The sequence below is a fragment of the Musca domestica genome, unplaced genomic scaffold (assembly GCF_030504385.1).
Source record: "Musca domestica strain aabys unplaced genomic scaffold, Musca_domestica.polishedcontigs.V.1.1 49, whole genome shotgun sequence".
Lineage (NCBI taxonomy): Eukaryota > Metazoa > Arthropoda > Insecta > Diptera > Muscidae > Musca > Musca domestica.
Window position 1 is genome coordinate 6,189,405 of NW_026712344.1, and position 22,298 is coordinate 6,211,702.

A 22,298-nucleotide genomic window follows, 5' to 3' on the forward strand; every position below is an offset into this window, starting at 1 on the left:
GAGTCATTGTTACCGGTATTCTTTTCCTCTTTCTTCTCCCCTTTACAGCATTCATCTAAAACCGATCAGGACCATTTAATACATAGCGCAACGCCACAGAACACCACAAATGGTTTGCCTATATTAATATGGATTTATGGCGGTGGCTTTATGACTGGCTCAGCCACATTGGACATTTACAACGCTGAGATTATGTCGGCCGTGGGCAATGTGATCGTTGCCTCGTTCCAGTATCGAGTCGGTGCATTTGGGTTTCTACATCTTTCACCGGTTATGCCAGGTTTTGAAGAAGAAGCTCCCGGCAACGTGGGCCTTTGGGATCAGGCCTTGGCTTTGCGTTGGCTGAAGGAGAATGCCCGTGCATTTGGCGGCAATCCGGAATGGATGACGCTGTTTGGTGAATCGGCTGGTTCGAGTTCCGTGAATGCTCAACTGATGTCGCCGGTAACGCGTGGCCTGGTCAAACGTGGCATGATGCAGTCGGGCACAATGAATGCTCCCTGGAGCCACATGACTTCAGAGAAGGCGGTTGAAATTGGTAAAGCTTTGGTAAATGACTGTAACTGTAATGCCTCATTGTTACCGGTAAGCAGTGGAGTATTTATGCGATTATACGAATTTTTCTTTGCTGATGAATTTTATTTTCCTCTTCTTTGTGTTTTCAACTTAGGAAAATCCACAAGCTGTCATGGCTTGCATGCGACAGGTTGATGCGAAAACAATTTCTGTCCAACAATGGAACTCATATTCTGGAATTTTGAGTTTTCCCTCGGCCCCAACTATAGATGGAGCATTTTTGCCCGCAGATCCAATGACACTTTTGAAAACAGCAGATCTTAGCGGTTACGATATTCTGATTGGAAATGTTAAAGATGAAGGTAAGTGAAGGAATTTAGACAGACATAAAGAAACCGGAGCTCATATTTTTAATTTTTAATCGGGCGTGTGAATTTTTAAATGCCGTTTACTTTCCAATCTTTTGTTTTAAGTGGGAGAGTCGTTGAAAACCATATGTTTGGGAAAATAAAATGAAATAATGGAAGAGTAGAAGAATGGAATATGTTAACTTAGAATATCAATCTGTTTTAATTAAAACCAGTAAAGAAAGTCTTAAAGTCGGACGGGGCCGATATTATGATACCCTACACCACTTTGCTAATTTAGTTGAGCTCCACATAACAATTAAAAGTTTTTATGGGAGAATTCAATAATATACCCTATGATTTTAATTACAATTTAAAGTTCAAAGGACTAAATATGCCGAAGCATTTGCATCATTTAAATTCGGACTTGTATTGCCCATTTGGTGCAAAATTAATTTGAAATCAGATAAAGATATATATAGGAGCGATATCCAAATCTGAACCGATCACGATAAAATTTGGCAAAGATATTTCTGAGCTGCATTTGATATATTTCCCTGAATATCGTTGTTACGGAGTGCATATTACGGCTGCGGGTAACAAATACAACAAATCGGATGAACAAAATATATGGGAGCTATAGCTATATCTGAACCGATCTTCACCAAATTTGGCATACTAGCTTCTAGGCTCAGTTCGGACGAAGTTATATATGGGATATATATATATCCAAATCTGAACCGATCTCGATAAAATTTAGCAAAGGTATTTCTGAGCTGTATGTGATATATTTTCCCAAATATTGTTGTTACAGAGTGCATATTACGGCTGCGGAGGACAAAAATAACAAATCGGATGAACAATATATATGGGAGCTATAGCTATATTTAAACCGATTTCGATCAAATTTGGCATACTTATTTTCAGGCCTAATTTGGTTGTATGTGCAAAATTCCATACTATTCGGACTGATATTACACGTTAGGTGCACAATAAAAGGCAAATCGGAAGAAGATATATATGGGAGCTATATCCAAATTTTGACCGATTATCTCCAATAGGGTTCGTCCTTGAGCCAAACAAATGATATGTGCAAAATTTCAGCTCAATCGGATAATAAATGCGACCTGCATTCTGTTCACAAGAATACATAGACAGACGGACGGACAGACGGACTGACATGCATAAATCAACTCAGAAAGTGATTCTATGCAGATCATCAAAAGGAAGTATGGGTCTATCTCGTTTACTTTTGCCTGTTACAAACAAATGCACAATGACATTATACCCTGACCACATTGTGGTGTAGGGTATAATAAAAAAATAACGTAAACAGCGAAACCCGTATCTAATCGTGTAATCGTGGCAGAAACATGGAAAATGAGGAAAATCTGAAGGTACCTTTATATAAGGGCTATACCGATTGGTGGATCAGAATCGAAAATCTTTCGCAAGGAGAGCACAGACATATCGGGAACCCCAATTGTCAGCTTTCAGCCAATTTCTGTTGGAAATTGCGGCAGAAACCTTTAAAATACCGAAAACCTGAAGTTACAGTTATATTAAGGCTATACCTAAAAGTAGAGTAAAGTAGAGTATACATTATAAACCTTTGAGCTAAATTTTGAAAGCTCTAAATTATATAATGTAGACTTGATGGTGATTTCAACATTATAATTTTGTTCTGATCAGGAGTTATATACTTTTTGAAGTCTCCGACGATAATTTCCAGGTGTTGCATGTGAAATGACAAATTTTATGTACACTCCACTGTATGGTGGAGGGTATAATAAGAGTGGGAGTCAAAATTCTCAAAAACATAGATATAAAAATCCCGTTTTGTTTTTTGGTTCTGTGTCGGAGAATGGAGACAGATAGTGTATAATTTGTTTTCCCATAATTCTATGTCTCACGCCGAATAGAGTGGACACTATCAGAGCAAATGTTCGATCGTTTCAGTTTCCCCTTCGTCTAGACAAAGCCTGCAGTAGTCGTTGCCACTCCACTTAGAAGTTATGACTTTACAGTGACCTGTAATGATTCCCACCACATGTTTTTGGTCAGATTTTCCCATTGATATGAGTGGGTTTGTTCTCATCCTGGAGATTGTCGGCCAAATTTTTTGAAGACATTACAACGCCTCCTTAGTTCACTGTTTCTGTTCGCCAACAGACCTATGGCCTTTTTGATAGCAATGATTTCTACCTGGAAGACGCTACAATTTGAGATTTATAGTGAAATTATGTGAAGAATATTTGTTCCTCAACTTCAATGGTAGTCGATTCGGATCCTAGCCTAGCCAAATCGCCTGCAGTCTCGTTGCCTGGAATATTGTAATGACCAGGAACCCAACATAGCTAGATGAACAACCCAGCGTTTTCCAAGGATCTCCTGCAGTCCAAAACAATCTTAGACTTGATAGTAGAGTAGTTTGCAGTGACCTGTGATGATACCCACCACAAGTTTAAAGTCAGGTTTAGACAATGACATTAGCGGTTGTGTTCTCTTCTCTGAGAGTGTGGGCTAGATTCATTTGGAGATGTTGTATTCCCTTTCGTCCAGCCATTTTTGTTGAATTCTCTCCGAGTAGTGTTCATGAATAACTTGGAGGAAGTGGCATAGGGGTGCATTAGCCGAGTTCTCAACTTCAATGGTAGTCGATTCGGATCCTAGCATAGCCAATTCGCCTGCAGTCTCGTTGCCTGGAATATTGTAATGGCCAGGAACCCAAGAGAGCTTGATGGACAATCCAGCGTTTTCCAAGGATCTCCTGCAGTCCAAAACAACCTAAGGCTTGATAGTAGAGGAGTTTGCAGTGACCTGTGATGATACCCACCACAAGTTTAAAGTCAGGTTTAGACAATGACATTAGCGGTTGTGTTCTCTTTTCCGAGAGTGTGGGCTAGATTCATTTGGAGATGTTGCATTCCCTTTCGTCCAGCCATTTTTGTTGAATTCTCTCCGAGTGTAGTGTTCATGAAGTGGTAGTCGATTTCCAATAGCCAATTCGTCTGCAGTCTCGTTGCTTGGAATATTGTAATGACCAGGAACTGAACAGAGCTTGAGGGACAACCTAGCGTTTTCCAAGGATCTCCTGGAGAGGTAGTAGAGCAGTTTAGGGGCTTTCAGTGCCGCTTGACTATCGACGTATATAGTCACCGGACTGCTAACCTCGTTGTTCTTCGTTACCAACATGTCTATGGCTATTTTGGCCGCAAAAATTTCCGCCTGGAATACGCTAAGCTTGTAGGATTCGCGAACATTAAGAGTGTTACAAAAGACACCAGCTCCCGTTCCGCATTCCATCTTTGAACCGTCGGAATGGACAGCTATGAACTTAAGCATAGTAGGGTGTCCATTGCAGCTAGAGGTGTGCTCTTTAATGCACCCGTTGTTAGTAGGGATGTGGCTCGATGAACATTGTCGATGTGACGTAAGATGATTTACTCAAGGAATACCACGTGGCTAGAGCTCCATGGGTTAGGATGGGACGAACAATTGACTCATACAGCCATTTAATGATGAGTGGCTTGAGGCCCCAGCTTTTACCTATTCTTGCAAGAATAGAGTGCAATCAAGCCTCTCTTTGCTCGCTCCTCAATGTTACTCTTCAAGTTTAATTGGCGAGAATAGTGCCGAGGTATTTAGCTTTAGAGGAGAGATTTAGCGTGACCCCATCCAGCATCGGTGGTATAAAGGAAGGACATTTACTTTTCCTCGTAAAGAGGACGAGCTTTGTCTTTGATGGATTCACGCCTAGTTCATTGCAACGTGATAAGGTGACTAGAGCTCCCTGTATCAGATCAGAGATAGTTTGCAGGAATTTCCCAGCAATCAACAGGACAACATCATCAGTTTTCCCTAGATCTATGAGTAAAAAATATACAGGGTTGTCCATATTCGACGGACCCATGTTTTTTTTTTAAATCAAAGAAAAAAATAAAAATTTGGTGGTTGGCAATGTTATCATTTAATTTGTTCCAAGTAGATTTGTTTACATAAATTTTTGAATATGATATCTCTCAAATAGCCGCCTCTGGCGTTGATGACGTATTGTGCCCTTTTTGCTGCATTTTCCATCGTTTTTGCCAACATTTCGGCCGGAATAGCGGCTATTTCTTCAGGAATGTTGTCCTTGAGCTCTTCTACGGTCCTTGGCTTGTTAACGTAAACCTTTGACTTCAAATATCCCCACAAGAAGAAGTCAGGCGGCGTCAAATCGGGCGAACGCGGTGGCCAGTCCAAATTACCACTTTTCGACATCAAACGGCCCAGAAACAAATTCTTCAGAAAATCGATTGTTATGCAACTTGTGTGCGGTGGAGCGCCGTCTTGTTGAAACCAGAACTGCCTCATACGCTTTCAACGAATAATTGGCATCACAAAATTGGTCATCATGTCGCGATAACGCTCCTGATTGATGTTAACAGCATGGCCATTTTCATTTTGGAAGAAAAACGGCCCAATAACCATTTTCGCACTAACGCCGCACCAAACTGTGACTTTTTCGTCATGAAGAGGCACTTCTTGAATCTCCTGAGGATTTTCAGTGGCGTAAAAATGGCAATTTTGCTTATTTACGGTCCCATTCAATATGAAATGGGTTTCATCGGACATGATAATTTTGTTCCAGAATTGCTCGTCATCTTCGGCCATTTCGATGACTCTTTGGGCCCATTCCAATCGACGAGGCTTGTCCGCAGGCAACATTCTTTGCGTCAATTGAATTTTGTATGGGAACAAATGCAAATCATTGCGAATAATCCGTTGTAAAGTGGACCGAGCCATGCCCAACTGCTGAGAACGGCGTTTTTGGGATGTTCTTGGGGACCTATCAACACTGGCTCGTACGGCAGCGATATTCTCGGCCGATCGCCTTGGTCGACTTTTATATGGCCTCTTCGGATTAGAAAGAGCCTTACCAGTCGAAAATTTTTCGTATAAACGCTTAATGGTGTTCTTAGAAGGTGAACTTCTCACATTTTTTAATGTTTTAAATTTCAACTATTTCAGAGAGCTCGGGTGGCATGTATTGGTTCATGGTAAAATCTGCTTGGACGGATGCTTCAAACGCGGTATGTCATTAAGCGATGTGACATCTCTGTCAAAAGTTATGGCGTTGCCAGATGGGTCCGTCGAATATGGGCAACCCTGTATGGTAAATCACTTTATGCGGATGTTACTCTTTACTTGTTAATGAGGAAGTAATATAAGTTATTTGCTTTGTATATTTTAAAAAATAACTCATTATTCTCAAGCTACTGGTAATGCAAATATCTCTTTATTTACATTTACTTTTTATGGGTTATTCGCTTAATGCAGTCCTAATTGTGACCGAAAAATAAGATTTTTATACAACCGAGATTTTTTAAAGCTTCTCACTTATATCCTTCTAACTCACTCTCAATTTTCACTCATTCTGTGTAACTCCATGACACACTGATTCTCAGAACAATTCGCATTATCATAAATACCTTTCCTTGTTTAATTATGACCCTTAACCTCTTTGCACAGGATGGAAAGAAGATGAAGCTGGCGACTAAATGCTAAGAGCCAAAGAAAACTCGAAGAAGAATAAGGATATCTTTTGTTTGTTCACTGCCATAAATTGGCATTCTGCTGCCGCCACAGACTCTTGTGTAACCCAGAGATATCTACGGTTTTATTTATGTAAATATTTGCCTGTGTGTGTGTCTCTTTTTATCGTTGTAGTTGCAGACTGTTTCACTTTTCAAAATTGTCACGTAATTAATTAACATCAAAAGATGTCAAAAGTGAAACAGAGACCTTGTACATTGTGTAGTTCTGTGGCGGCAGGGGGAATGGGATCATGGTATGAAGAGCAGTGGGCAGAGGCGAAAAAAGCATCATCTCCGTGTCTCGTTTGTTTGCACTTGATGAAAAGCTTTCACATTTTCTGCATTGCGTTGTGTGAAAACAAAAGATTAAAAACAACAATTTAATTATTCGTAATTTTTGTTTTGGGGTGACAGATGCACAAATACACACAAAAACACACATACCTGCTCGAAAAAAAAAAAACTATTTCATTATCTTCAGCACGTGGGGGATTAATTACCAGCAACAACGCTAATTGGTGATTGAGATTAAGTGAGAGAATGTATGAAACCGAGTTTGAGGGTGGATAATTTAATTATCTGCTAATTCGACGAGACTCTGGGCCGGCAAACGAAGATAGAAATAATAGAATACGATCAGTTGTTTATGTAGATGAAAATCAGTGACACTGTGTTCAGAGGCTGTGAGTTCAAAAATGTGTTTCTACAAATAAAACCAATAATTTGTATACCCTACACCACAAGGTGGTCAGGGTATTATGTCTTTGTGCAATCGTTTGTAACAGGCAAAAGAAAACGAGATAGACCCATAGTTCCTTTTGATGATCTGCATAGAATCACATTCTGAGTCGATTTATACATATCCGTCCGTCCGTCTGTCCATGTATTTTGTAAACAAAGTACAGTTCGCATTTATTGCCATGAAATTTTGCACAAATCATTTGTTTGGCCCAAGGACGAACCCTATTGAAATTGGAGATAATCGGTCAAAATTTAGATATAGCTCCAATATATATCTTCGTCCGATTTGCCTTTTATTGTGCACCAAACGTGTAATATCAGTCCGAATAGTATGAAATTTTGCACGTACGATCAGATGGGACCTAAAAATAAGTATGCCAAATTTGATCGAAATCTGTTCAGATATACCTATAGCTCCCACATATATTGTTCATCCTATTTGTTATTTTTGTCCTCCGCAGCCGTAATATTCACTCTGTAACAACAATATTTGGGGAAATATATCAAATACAGCTCAGAAATACATTTGCTAAATGTGATCGAGATCGGTTCAGATTTGGATATAGCTCCCATATATAACTTCGTCCGATTTATCTTTGATTGTGCACCAAACGTCTAATATTTGTCCAAATGGGATGGAATTTGGCACTTACGACCGAATTGAGTCTAGAAGCTAATATTTCAAATTTGGTGAAGATCGGTTCAGATATAGCTATAGCTCCCATATATACTGTTCATCCGATTTGTTATATTTGTTACCCACAACAGTAATATGCACTCCGTAACAACGATATTCAGGGAAATATATCAAATACAGCTCAGAAATATCTTTGCCAAATTTTATCGAGATCGGTTCCGATTTGAATATAGCTCCCATATATATTTTTAACCAATTTCAAATTAATTGTGCACCAAATGGGCAATACAAATCCGAATTTAAAAGATACAAATGCTTCGGTTTAATTATTCTTTTGAACTTTAACTTATAAGTTGGGTAACTTTGTCATTCGGTTTGTAACAACCCTAAATATTCGTCATAGACCCCGTAAAGTATATGTATTCATAATCAGCATACATTTTTAAGTCGATTTAACAATGTCCGTCTGTTGAAATCACAGTCCACACTATTTGACGTAGAGCGTCAAAAATTTAGCAGAAAAATTTGTATTGTGTCTAAGATGGTTGGTATTGAAAAAGAGATATATTCGTCCACGTTTTTGTGTAGTCCCCATATAACGGTACCTTCCGATATTCGTTATTTTGATGATTTTTACCAATTTTTTCACGGATTTGTCTAAAAATTGGTATTTGTCTGTCAAGAAGGGTTTTAGTTTCGAAAAATTCTATGTATAGGTCCAGGTTTTGGTATAGCCCCATATAACAGTACCTCCCGACATTCCCTGTTTTGACGATTTTTACCACATTTTTACGCGAATTTGTCTAAAAATTGGTATTTGTGGGTCATAATGGGTTCTAGCTCGTATGGCAAAACATTTTATGCATAGGTCCACGTTTTGGTATAGTCCCCATATGACGGTAACTACCGATATTCGGTGTTTTGATAATTTTTGCGACATATTTTAACGGATTTCTCTACAAATTGGTATTTTTAGGTCATATTGGACTCTAGCCCGATGACAGAACATTGAATATTTAGTTTCACGTTTTCCAATACATTTGCTATTGGATTGACATTTAGTGTTTTAAATCTGAAATTTGGTATTAGGATCGCAATTCTTCTGTAGTCTGGACGTATGGAGGTAGATTCAGAACTGTATAGTATAATTGTAAAAAACATACAAAGTGGTACTAAATTGAGTATTGGGTAAAGGAGTGGAGCTGGAATCCTCAAACTTGACATTGAGATCTCTGTTGATATCTGGAATTGAGGTGCGGATGTGGTTTTGGAAATGTGTATTATAATTGTACGAAAAGTACCAAATTGTACTAAATTTGGTATTGGGTGAAGGGATAGAGCTGAAATTCGGAAATTTGATATTGAGGTCTTTGTTGGTTTCTGGAATTGATAAATAGAAATGTGTACTATAATTGTACGAAAAGTATTAAATAGCACTAAATATGATATTCGGTGAAGGAATAGAGCTGAAATTTGATATGTATATCACTGTTGTTGTCTGTTATTGAGAGAAGGAGCTGAGTTTGGATATGAGTACTATAATTGTACTAAATTTGGTAATTATGGAAATTGAAGAGCTGAAATCTGAATTTAAGATAAAATTATACGAAAAGTACTAAATGTTAGCGAAATCGGTATTAAATGATTTTATAGAGCAGGAATCCCGAAATTTGATATTGAGAACTCTGTTGGGAGAACAAAAGTTATATTTAAAAGACCACAAAAATCTTTATAAAGGTGTCAAAATTTTAACATTTTTAACAAGTACAGTGTATCGTAAAGTAAACCGAATAAAGTTATGAACAGAATAGGATATCGTGAAGATGGCCGCCGCGGCTTTGTTATATTTTATCTTTTAATACAATTTTTAATGTCCATTTTGCATAAAAACTGCGGTATTTCATGAGTGCACCTTCCAATATGCTCTTTCAAGACTTGAGTCGTCGGCTTTCTAGCGTAAAAATCTAATGTTAAATTGCACTATCTGGACGCCCAATTTTGGTCTGTCATAGGTTACGAACTTTAAGAACGCTAAATGTCGCTAAAATCATCAATATACCGAGTATCGGGAGGTACAGTTATAGGGGTTAGTACCCGTTTGCGAATTTTAACTACGAAATTTGAAACAATTCCGGTAAAATATGTCACCAATATATTTAAAATGCCGAATATTGGGAGGGACCACTATATGAGGAATATAGGATATCATGAACCTATGTAGACAATTCTCTCCCAGGGGAAATGTACTCACATGGAACTCCTTTTGAGGATTTTAAAATAATCTCATTGAACAATTTGGCAAGAATCATCAAAACACCAAATATCGGGGGTACCGATATATTAGGAATATACGATATCGTGAACCTATGTAGATAATACACTTGCAGAGGGTTAAGTAGTCAGAAGGAACTCTTTCTGCGAATTTTTAGATATTTACATTAAAAAACGTGGCTAAAATCAATAAAAAATACCGAATATTGGGGTTATATGGGGGCTATACGATATTCAGGACTAGTGCATATTGCGGCTGTGGGTAACAAATACAACAAATCGGATGAACAATATATATATTGGAGCAATAGCTATATCTGAACCGATCTTCACCAAATTTGGCATACTGCCTTCTATACTCAATTCGGTCGTATGTGCCAAATTCCATCCCATTTGGGCAAATATTAGACGTTTGGTACACAATAAAAATAAATCGGACGAAGTTATGTATGGGAGCTATATCCAAATCTGAACCGATCTCGATACAATTTAGCAAAGGTATTTCTGAGCTGTATTTGATATATTTCGCCAAATATTGTTGTTACAGAGTGCATATTACGGCTGAGGGTAACAAATACAACAAATCGGATGAACAATATATGTGGGAGCTATAGCTATATCTGAACCGATTTCGATCAAATTTGGCATACTTATTTTCAGGCCTAATTTGGTTGTATGTGCAAAATTCCATACTATTCGGGCTGATATTACACGTTTGGTGCACAATAAAAGGCAACTCGGACGAAGATATATATGGGAGCTATATCTAAATTTTTACCGATTATCTCCAATTTCAATAAGGTTCGTCCTTGGTCCAAACAAATGTTGTTTGGAAAATTTCATCTCAATCGGATAATAAATGCGACCTGCATTTTGTTCACAAGAATACATGGACAGACGGACGGACGGACTGACATGCATAAATCAACTCAGAAAGTGATTCTATGGAGTCTGTCTAGTTTCCTTTTGCCTGTAACAAACAAATGCACAAAGACATAATACCCTGACCACCTTGTGGTGTAGGGTATAAATATATATATTAATATAAAAATATATATGGGGATATAACTACCCTCTAAAAGATCATATAACAGAGTGATTCGGTTTACACGGTTAATTCACATCCAAAAATAATGTCAAACCTACTATCCTATCTTGACTTCAATAACAATGTGTACATGACAACAAAAACCGACAACAATAACAACATCAGCAACAACACCTAGAGACATAACTTCGACAGTAAATCAACGACAAGAATTACATCAGAAAGGATGAAAGAGGCACAAGGTATTTTCAAGAGATGTATAAGAGCGTGTGTGTATACACACACACACACACACAGAGACTGTGAGGTCAACCATGTAAACACGACGATAATAATCGTAATATATAACTTAAAAACAACAACAACGGCAAGAACGGAGCGCAATGGCATAACGATGCCAACAGCACAGCCAGGCCACAACAAAGGCGCAAAAAGCATAGCAACACCTCGACTCATCACTCATCGAGGTGTAAGTTGTGCCCGTATTTACACTACAGACGTGATATCTTATGACTTAACACGGTGTATTGAATTAACCATTGTGTCAAGTAAAGGTGTGTTGTATTGTTGATGGTTGACATGACTGAAGAATGAAAGATTAATCGGCAAAGAATGTACTTTATTGCAGTGGGTTCAATTCCAAAAAAACGAAAAAAAGAGAAAAGTAAAGCAAAAAGTTGGAATGGGCCGAACTTTTAATATCCTCCACCAAGAGTTAAAGAAATCCTTTAAAAACTAAAACTAACTAAATCGAGACTTCATATTCGAATGAGTTTAATTTTTTTACCCCCAGCCATATGGATAGAGTCAAAACGTGCCTCATCAAAATAACGGTTTTAGGCCCTAGGTCTCTTTGGAACAAATTCGTTTCGGGACATTCGAAGTTGATCTATCCATTAATCCATTCGTAATTCGCTGAGGGAGTATCGTGCAACATAGTAATATTATTGTCAAACTTGGACTCATAGAACGAGAAACAATCATTCGATTTTTAGCAAACCTTGCAAGTAACAATATTTTTGTAAGTGCTAGGTCACGTGCGAAAATGGACAAAATCGTCCCATTAGAGTACAAAACACATCTCCTACTCTACTCCTCCTGGTACCTACACCACAGAGGGTCAAAATGTTGAATAATACAGAATGAGATGAGAAAACTGCAACCAATTTCAGACTGCTGTCATTTCCAAGCCACTTGTCCGACTGTTGGTAAAATTATTCCAGTGACAGCTCATTATGTTCTTTAGAAGCGTACAAAAGCTTTTTGGTGAGAGTTTTCCAGAAAAAAAGTTATTCGTGATGGAATTCAAGCGTGATAGTGTGATTTCTTTATATTTGGCTGGAAAATCACAAATGGCTATCGTTAGAGCACTCCAGCATTTAAATGTGAATAAATCGTTTGTGTCTCGTACCATCGCTCGTTGCCCTGATACTGGTAGCGTTGCCCAACGTCAAGAAAGTGGACGGAAGAAAACAGCAACATCAGCAGAAATAAGTAGAAAAGTAAAGAACCGACTTAATCGAAACCCGCGTCGCAGTGGCCGAAAATTGGCTCGTGAGCTGAACACATCGCAATATTCCATTCGGCCATTGAAATTCCTAAAAGTGCAAGAACTTACACCGCAACAGAGAGAAAATAAACTCAAAAGAGCTAAAGAGTTGCTTCGCTTGGCCGAAAGTGGCGAACTGCCGAATTTGGTTTTCTCCGATGAGAAAACATTCGTTGTCCAGCAGTTTGTAAACAAACAAAATGATCGTGTTGAATTGCCAAAGAGGTCAGCTGAAAATGTGCACATTCGGTTGGCCATCAGAACTCAAGCGCCGGCCACGGTGATGGGGTGGGCCGCCATAACAGCCGATGGTCGCCCTCCGCTCGTATTAATCGACCGTGGCATCAGAATTAATTCCGAATATTATCGCGAAAATATTCTGGAGGGTGTATTAAAGCCTTGGCCACGCAAATATTTTGACGGCAGACCTTGGAAATTCCAACAGGACTCAGCACCATTGCACTCAGCACGCGCCACCCAAGAATGGTTACAAAATGAGTTTCCTCGCTTCATTTTCAGCGCACAATGCCACCAAAATCTCCGAATACCAATCGACTATTGGACTATTGAGTCTGGAGTATTTTGGAAAGCAAGGTTGGCACTAAAAAAATCCAAAGTGACGATCACTTCGAGCAAGTGCTTCACCGGGAATGGGCCAAAATACCGCAGAGCAACATTCGGGCAGCGTGTGACGGTTTCATTGGCCATTTAAAGGCCATAATTCGTGCCAAAGGTGACCAATTCGAAGAAATCTAAAGTTATTCTAAAATTTGATGTTATGTCCGATTTTTGTTAATTCAATTAAATTAAAAAATATGGCATTTGGCTTTGTTGCAGTTTTTTTTTATCTCACCCTGTATATACTAAAATTTACTCAATTTGGTACAATTTGGATTTAAGTAAATTGATAGACCTGGAATCCTGAAAATTGCAATTAAAATTACTGTTAGAGTTAGGATTGGGGTATGTAGGAAGTTTTAGAAATTCGTACTTATGTGTACTATATGGTTCTAAATTTGATACATTTTGTAAATGGTACTAAATTTGGCACAAATTAGAATTGTAGCGAACTGATAGAGCTGGAATTCGGAAATTGGGAAATAAGTTCTCAATGGGATTATAAGATTGAGGTATGGGGGTAGTTTAAGTTAATTTTAAGTGCAAGATTGTGGTAAGTAGAACGGTGTGGAAATTCGTACTTATGTGTACTAAATTTGGTACCATTTGGAGTTTGTGAACCGATAGGCATAGAATTAGAATTTGGAATTATGATTACTGGTGATGTGAAGGTTGGGATATGTACAGAGTTGCACATATTCGACGGACTAATCTGGCAACGCCATAACTTTTGACAGAGATGTCACATCGCTTAACGGCATACCGCGTTTGAAGCGTCAGTCCAAGCAGATTTTTACCATGAACCAATACACGCCACGCGTGCCCTCTGAAATAGTTGAAATTTACAAGAAGTCAATTGTGAAAAAAAAAACACCATTAAGCGTTTATACGAAAAATTTTCGACTGGTAAGGCTATTTCTAATCCGAAGAGGCCATATAAAAGTCGGCCAAGGCGATCGGCCGAGAATATCGCTGCCGTACGAGCCAGTGTTGAGAGGTCCCCAAGAACATCCCAAAAACGCCGTTCTCAGCAGTTGGGCATGGCTCGTTCCACTTTACAACGGATTATTCGCATTGATTTGCATTTGTTCCCGTATAAAATTCAATTGACGCAAAGAATGTTACCTGCGGACAAGCCTCGTCGATTGGAATGGTCCCAAAGAGTCATCGAAATGGCCGAAGATGACGAGCAATTTTGGAACAAAAATTATCATGTCCGATGAAGCCCATTTCACATTGAATGGGACCGTAAATAAGCAAAATTGCCATATTTACGCCACTGAAAATCCTCAGGAGATTCAAGAAGTGCCTCTTCATGACGAAAAAGTCACAGTTTGGTTCGGCGTTAGTGCGAAAACGGTCATTGGGCCGTTTTTCTTCCAAAATGAAAATGGCCATGCTGTTACCATCAATCAGGAGCGTTATCGCGACATGATGACCAATTTTGTGATGCCAATTATTCGTCGAAAGTGTATGAGGCAGTTCTGGTTTCAACAAGACGGCGCTCCACCGCACACAAGTCGCATAACAATCGATTTTCTGAAAAATTTGTTTCCGGGCCGTTTGATGTCGAAAAGTGGTGATTTGGACTGGCCACCGACTTCTTCTTGTGGGGATATTTGAAGTCAAAGGTTTACGTTAACAAGCCAAGGACCGTAGAAGAGCTCAAGGACAACATTCGTGAAGAAACAGCCGCTATTCCGGCCGAAATTTTGGCAAAAACGATGGAAAATGCAGCAAAAAGGGCACAATACGTCATCAACGCCAGAGGCGGCCATTTGAGTGATATCATATTCATCCAGAAATTTGGAATTAAGATTACGATTAAAGTATAGGATAAGGAACTTTTGGAAATTTGTACTTATGTGTACTAACTGGTACTAAATTTACTACAAAATGGATATGTGGAATCCTGAAATTTGGAATTATTTTTGGCAATACGTGCTACAAAAATACAAAAGGTAATAAATATACAAAATCTTGAGTTGATTATACGTACAGAGTTAGGTTACTGAATTTTAGTTTTTGGGGTCAGAATTAGCGTATAGTGTTGATATATTGAGGTGGTTTTCAATGTATGTACCTTAAATGTACGAAGGGTATTAAATGTTACTAAACGTTGAATTATGGTCGACAGTGATGTGTAGGGTTTTAGTTCTTAGTTTAGCTCTTCTGACATATGTAGCTTTTTTTGTAATTCCAACAAACGAAGTTGCGGGCCTATTTTAGCTCACAATAAAGTAGTAATATGAAAGTATTAGATTGTGAAAAGTTAAAGAAAACGTCTATTAATTATTTTGTGTTTAAACATAGAATTATTCAAAATGTTTACCTCTTTTTCGATGAGGTATCAGAAGGAGCGGACAATAAGTCCGATATTCACAATAGAAACATTCACCTATATAAAGCTTAAAGAAAATCGCTGACTTGTTTCGTATGTGTGGGGATATAATTATTCAAAATTTTCAGTCTATGTTGGGTCCACTTTCTAAGGCTTCTCCTTGGAATTTCATAATTTTTTTTTTTAATTTTTTTATACCCTCCACCATACTATGTTAACTATATTAACTTTGTCATTCCGTTTTTAACTCCTCGAAATACTCATGTCAGACCCAACAAAGTTTATATATTCTTGATCAGCGTAAAATTCTAAGTCGATTTAGCTATGCCCGTCTGTCTGTCTGTTGTAATCACGCTATCTTTCGACTGAATTGAGATAGATGGCTAAAATTTTGCACACATGTTTATTTTTCCAGTAGGCAGGTTAAGATCGTAAATGGGCCATGTAGGTCTTCGTTTTCATATAGCCCCCATATAACGGTACCTCCATATATTCGGTATTCTGATGATTTTAGCGACATTATTCACGGGAATTGTTTCACATTTGGTCTTTGAAGTTCAAAATGAATACTACACCCTAAGACGGAAAATTGTCTGCGCAGGTCCACGTCTTCGTATAGCCCCAATATAACGGTACCTCCCTATATACGATATTTTGATGATTTTAGCTACATTATTCACCGTTTATTTCAAGTTTCGAATTTGAATATGGTAATGGCTTATGACAAACAATGCCTATGTATGTCCACGTATAGACCCCAATATTCGGTATTTTTAAAATTTTAACAGAGTTTTTTAAGGATTTTATTTTTTGAAAATTTCCAAATTCGTTGCAAATGGTGGAGGGTATTAAAAGTTCGGCCCGGCCGAACTTACTGATTTTTTTTTTTTTTTTTTTTTGTAAAAAAAAAATGGTAAAAATATTATATACTTTTTGTAAACATATTGCGATTCATCCAGGTTGGATTAACGCGGATACTCCCAACTGGACAGACGGATTGAAGTTGGCTCCTGAAAATAATTTATTTCTACTGCCTTCAACACTACTTCTAACTTTAGGATGCTGAGGCAAACAAGTTGGAGAATAACACCAATGATACCATCATGTCAAAACAAATACAAATAATTGCTTTGGTGCCATAGTTATCCTTATCCTGAATTTTCATCACTCGTTTTTGAAGCCCCCTTTTCGCCGAATGTAAATCATTCGTGCTTTCGTATATAGAGGAATAAAAAGCATAACGCGTTGCTAACTGAAATTGTAAACTTATTTTTGTACACAAGACGCTGTAACAAATGACAATGCTAGAAATACTTGAATTCATTGGCTAAGTTATCATAACACCTAACAAAAGCTAGTTATCCTCCATTCTTCCATACACCCTTTGTTACTGTAGTCGCGTCACTTCAAACCAAATATTTTGTTTCCACTACAAGTTCTTATTGTTGCTGGTATTGTTGTTACATTCCGCAATCTAAGGTCCTTAGGGCAACACAATATGAATAGAAAACGTGTCAAGGTCAACAGTGCCTCGACATGGCAAATGCAAGGTGGAAATGGGAATATTCAGGCTGTAATGTAAACTATAATTTGTCCAGTTGCTAGTTTTTTTTTTTAGTAGATGGATTTTTTTGGCTGTCAAATATGAAATGCTTCCAACCTGCCAATCTATGAAACAAACATAAAAGATGATTGACTGACTGGATCATCATCCCAAGATTGTTGAAAATTCGTACTGAAAACAGTTGTCTGATCTAATTTCGTAGTGTTCGTGGGTCAGAAGTTGCAAATTGAAATAGGGTAATGTTTTTATACCCTACAACACTATGTGTTGGGGTATTATAAGTTTGATTGGGCCAACAATTATGTAACACCTCGAAATATTGGTTTCCCACATAGGAAAGTGTATATGGATCTTCCGATCTCTCCGAGCTGAGTCGATCTAGCTATTTATGTCCGTCCTTCCGTCCATCCGTCTGTCCATGTTAATTTGTAATTACTCTACAGGTCGCAATTATGGCCCGATCTTTACGAAATTTGGAACGGAGGTGGGGCTAGGGCCAGAATAGGAGTCTATTGCTTTTGGAGATGATCGCATAATATTTAGGAAATGGGTTAGGTTGAAATGGACCAAAAACTGACATATTTCCTGATTTTGCAGTTGCTCTACAGGTCGCATTTATAGACCAATCGAAGCGGAAGTTAGCATGGGGCTAAAGCTTTGAGCTGGGCAGATGGTCATCGCGTAATGATTAGTGTGTGAAATAGACCATAACATTTATGTTAGATAAACGTCAAATTTTCCGTTAAACCGCGATTATTTTAAATCCCAGCGAAGTCACAAATAGACGAAAAGATCAACTCTGACCGTTATGTAGATGCCGATAGTAAATATTTCGGATATATATAGAGAAATATACATTGTATATATTTCACTATATATATCCGATATATTTATTGATATATATACAAAGGAAAGAGATGCTAGCTATAATTCTTATATCTCTAGAATGGCTGGATCGATTTTGACAAATTTTGTCAATTCAGAAAGCCCTCTTGACATAAAAGAATAATTTCTAAAAAATCGCATAAAAAGATGCCAATAATGATGTTAGTATAGATTTTGTAGTATTTTGTGATATTTTTTTCATATTTTTTCATAAGATTAGGGTTAGGTTCAAAAGTGCTAGGCCTATTGTTTCTAAAGATTTCCGCAATATATTTAGGGGTTGAAATGGACCAACAACTAAAAATGTTCCTAATTTTGCATCCGTTATAAAGGTCACGAATAGAAACAAAACGACACAAAATCTCGCATGAAGTTAGAGTTTAGGACAGCGAGTAGAATAAGCTACTACTTTTGTGTTAAAAAAATACCAACATTTCCATTCTACCGAAAAGCTGAAAATAACTTACTGACGAAATCCAAAATACACAACAGGCGAACTTCTGGCTTTTTATACTTTCAGCCATATGGCTACAGAGGGTATATATCATTTGATACGGTCAAAACGTGCCTAGACGAAATAACGGTTTTAGACCCTAGGTCTCTTTGGACCAAATCCATTTCAGAACATTTGGAGTCGATCTAGCGATGTCCATTCGTCCGTCTGTCTGCCTGGCTGGTGTGCACGATAACTCTCGAAGGGAGTATCCGATTTGATACAAACTTAGTACATCGTAATATTTTTGTCAAACTTAGATCGAGTTCGGAGATGGGCAATATCGAGCCACTCCATCTAGTACATCCTCCATAAAAGGTCGAAATTTTCAAAAAATATATTTTTTTTGCACAGAAGAGAGTCAGGTGTGAAAATGGACAAAATCGATCTACACCATCAAGTACCTCCCCCACAAATTTTTAATAATTACAACTCTCATAAAATGTGATGCAAGATTCCGATTGTCTTCAAATTTCACACATCCCAATATTTATATTAACCCAAGGTTTGGTGTTAAGTGGGAATATATCGGTGGGGGGTTACCCCACAAAAGGTCGAAATTTTCAAAAAATACATATTTACTGGCACAGAAAGAGAATCGATAATCCGATTTTGCTCCAACTTTGCAAATCCTAATATTTGCGTTAGGTCTAGGTCAGGTTCAAAAATGGAAAATACCGGTCCACTCAATCAAGTACGTCCCCCACAAAAGGTCGAAATTTGCAATATCGATGAAGCTCAATAAGCACGTGAAATTAACACCCAATTCCATTTAGACTAATACTCATATCTGAGTATTTCTATCAACACAGGATCTGTTTTAAAGAGTAGATATCGGACCATACCTTCTGGTGACTTCTCCACAAAGGGTCAACGTTTTGAATAACCGAAATAAGCATTCGATTCTCTTTATATTTCACACATCCCATTATTTTTACTAACAAAAGTTCTGTTGTGAAGATGGGATATATCGGTCCACTCCTTCTGGTACCTCCCCCAAATCAAATCGAAATTTTCAGAAAAGAAAAAAAAAAAGCAAAAAAATATTTTTTTCTGCACAGAAAGAGAAGCAATAATCCGGTTTTGCTCCAACTTGGCGAATCGTAAAAATTTGCGTGTGTTCTGGGTCAGGTACAAAAATGGATAATATTAGTCCACTCCATCAAGTGCCTCCCCCGCAAAGGGTAAAAATTTTGAATAATTATAGTTTTTATAAAATGTAATGTAAGAATCCGATTGTCTTAAAATTTCACAAACCCTAATATTTTTATTAACCCAAGTTTTGGTGTTAAGATAGAATATATCGGTCCACTCTTTCTGGTACCTCTCCCACAAAGGCTCAACATTTTGAATATCCATGAAGCTCATAAAAAGTGGAAATTGACATCCGATTCCATTCAAGACTTGGTACATCCCAATATTTTCATCAACACAACAGAGTCCAAACCTAGCACATTTATATCATATTTATTTAGGTCCGATACGAAATGGCCAATATTGGTCCATTCCTCCGGAACCTACTGCATAAGGGGTTAAGCATTTAAATAATCATAACAGAAGTCAAAATATTTTTAAATAATCGAACATTGGCTGGTATACTTCTGTGGGCAAAACTGACCGGTACTTTTTTATACCCTCCACCAAAAAAGGTATGGAGGGTATATTAAGTTCGTCATTCCGTTTGTAACTCATCGAAATAATCATTTTAGACCCAACAAAGTATATATATTCTTGATCAGCGTAAAATTCTAAGACGATTTAGCCCTGTCCGTCCGTCTGTCCGTCTGTTCTAATCACGCTACAGTCCAAACGAATTAAGATAGGAAGCTAAAATTTTGCACAGATCTCTCTTTTGTCTGCAGGCAGGTCAAGTTCGAAGATGGGCTATATCGGTCCACGATATCGTAAAGCCCCCATATAACGGTACTCCCGATATTCGGTATTTTGATGATGTTAGCCACATTTTTCAATGGAATTGTCTGAAAATCCACACAAGTAGTTCCTTGCGAGTAATTTACCCCCTGAGAGAGAATTTTCTATACAGGTCCACGATATCATCGTACATCCCCCATATAACGGTACCCCCCCGATATTCGGTATTTTGATGATTTTACCCATATTTTTCAACGGAATTGTCTGAAAATCCACACAAGGAGTTCCTTGTGGGTACTTTATACCTCGGCAGAGAATCATCTATATAGGTTCACAATATCGTATAGCCCCCATATAACGGTACTCCCCTATATTTGGTATTTTGATGATTTTAGCCACTTTTTCCAATGGAATTATCTGAAAATCCATACAAGGAGTTCCTTGTGAGTACTTTACACGCAGACATAGATTTGTCTTTATAGGTCCACAATATCGTATATCCCTCCATATATCGGCACCTTCCTATATTAGATATTTTAAAGATTTTAAAAGAATTTTTATTGGATTTAATTTTTTTGAAAATTTTCTAATTCGTTCCAAATGGTGGAGGGTATTCAAAGTTCGGCCCGGCCGAACTTACTGCTTTTTTACTTGTTACTTGTTCATGCTGATTTTGTTGACGAATATAGCCAAATATCGTAGACAAACAAATCATATAGATGAATCTACATTTGGAGATACAGAGGGGCCTCTTGCATTTGGAGATGATTGCAAATTATTTAGGGATTCAAATGAACCAAACACAGAACAATTTTCGTGATAACACAATTGAAATCAATCAACGCGGAATTTTGAATGAGAAGAGAGTTAAGGACAGCATTTTGGATGACTATTGGATTATATTTAGCTGTAAAATGTACCACAATAAATGCCCCTGGTCAAAAAGCTAAGGGTAATATCTGGGCAGTGCTCTATGACATAATAACAAAAGCACGACTATAGCCTTCGCCTAATTGTTTTATATAAAAATGCTTTCTTTACCCAATGGTGAAATTTATTAAAAATTCGGCCCGGTCGAATAATGTTTTTTACATGTTTAAAGTTCGAATGTTCCGAGTAATACGAGTAATCAACTCTTTATCCTGACAACTTGAAATATGTTACATTCCCTGTTAATTGATTTGACAACACTCTATATTACTCGCCATCAAATACCCAATGATTGTAAATTTTTGTTTTCTATTTTTTTTTCAGGCACATATTTTCTGCTCTATGACTTTATTGATTATTTCGATAAGGATGATGCGACATCATTGCCACGCGATAAATACCTGGAAATAATGAATAATATTTTCCAAAAAGCCAGTCAAGCAGAACGAGAAGCAATTATCTTCCAGGTGAGTGAATGTTTGTAAATATTTCAAAGTTGATTATTTGTTTCATTAGTTAATTAAAAGGGATTTGTTTTTCAACTTGAGTTGTGGGCATGGCACTTCATCGTAAACAACAACAACAACAGCAAATAAACTTTGAAGAGATAAACAAACATACATACGAGATCTTTGTGTTTTTTTATAATATATTTATGTATTTAATAATGATGTGATATTTCTCTTTTGTTATGGCAATGAAAGTTTTAAGTTCCATTCAGAGAATTTCGTATGGAAGCATGCTATGAAAAACATCCAGAACTTCATTGAAAAGATTATTATTTACCAATATTATTTCCAATAAATTTAAAATAATTTATTCTCACCCTCTTCGACTATTCCCCCGTTTCACTAATAGCCTTTTCATGCGAATAAAATTACATTTAAATACTTCGTTTGAGACTTGC

At 37.5% G+C, this 22,298-nt stretch overlaps 1 protein-coding gene across 3 annotated transcripts in view; it reads left to right on the forward strand.

The window, feature by feature from the left end:
- Positions 1–22,298, forward strand: part of LOC101890429 (acetylcholinesterase-like) — a 276,027-nt gene that overhangs the window by 168,472 nt on the left and 85,257 nt on the right. For all 3 annotated transcript variants that reach the window (XM_059127903.1, XM_059127902.1, NM_001286893.1), the window contains 3 exon segments: positions 49–585; positions 671–878; positions 21,716–21,858. In XM_059127903.1, the coding sequence (XP_058983886.1) occupies positions 49–585; positions 671–878; positions 21,716–21,858 (888 nt within the window).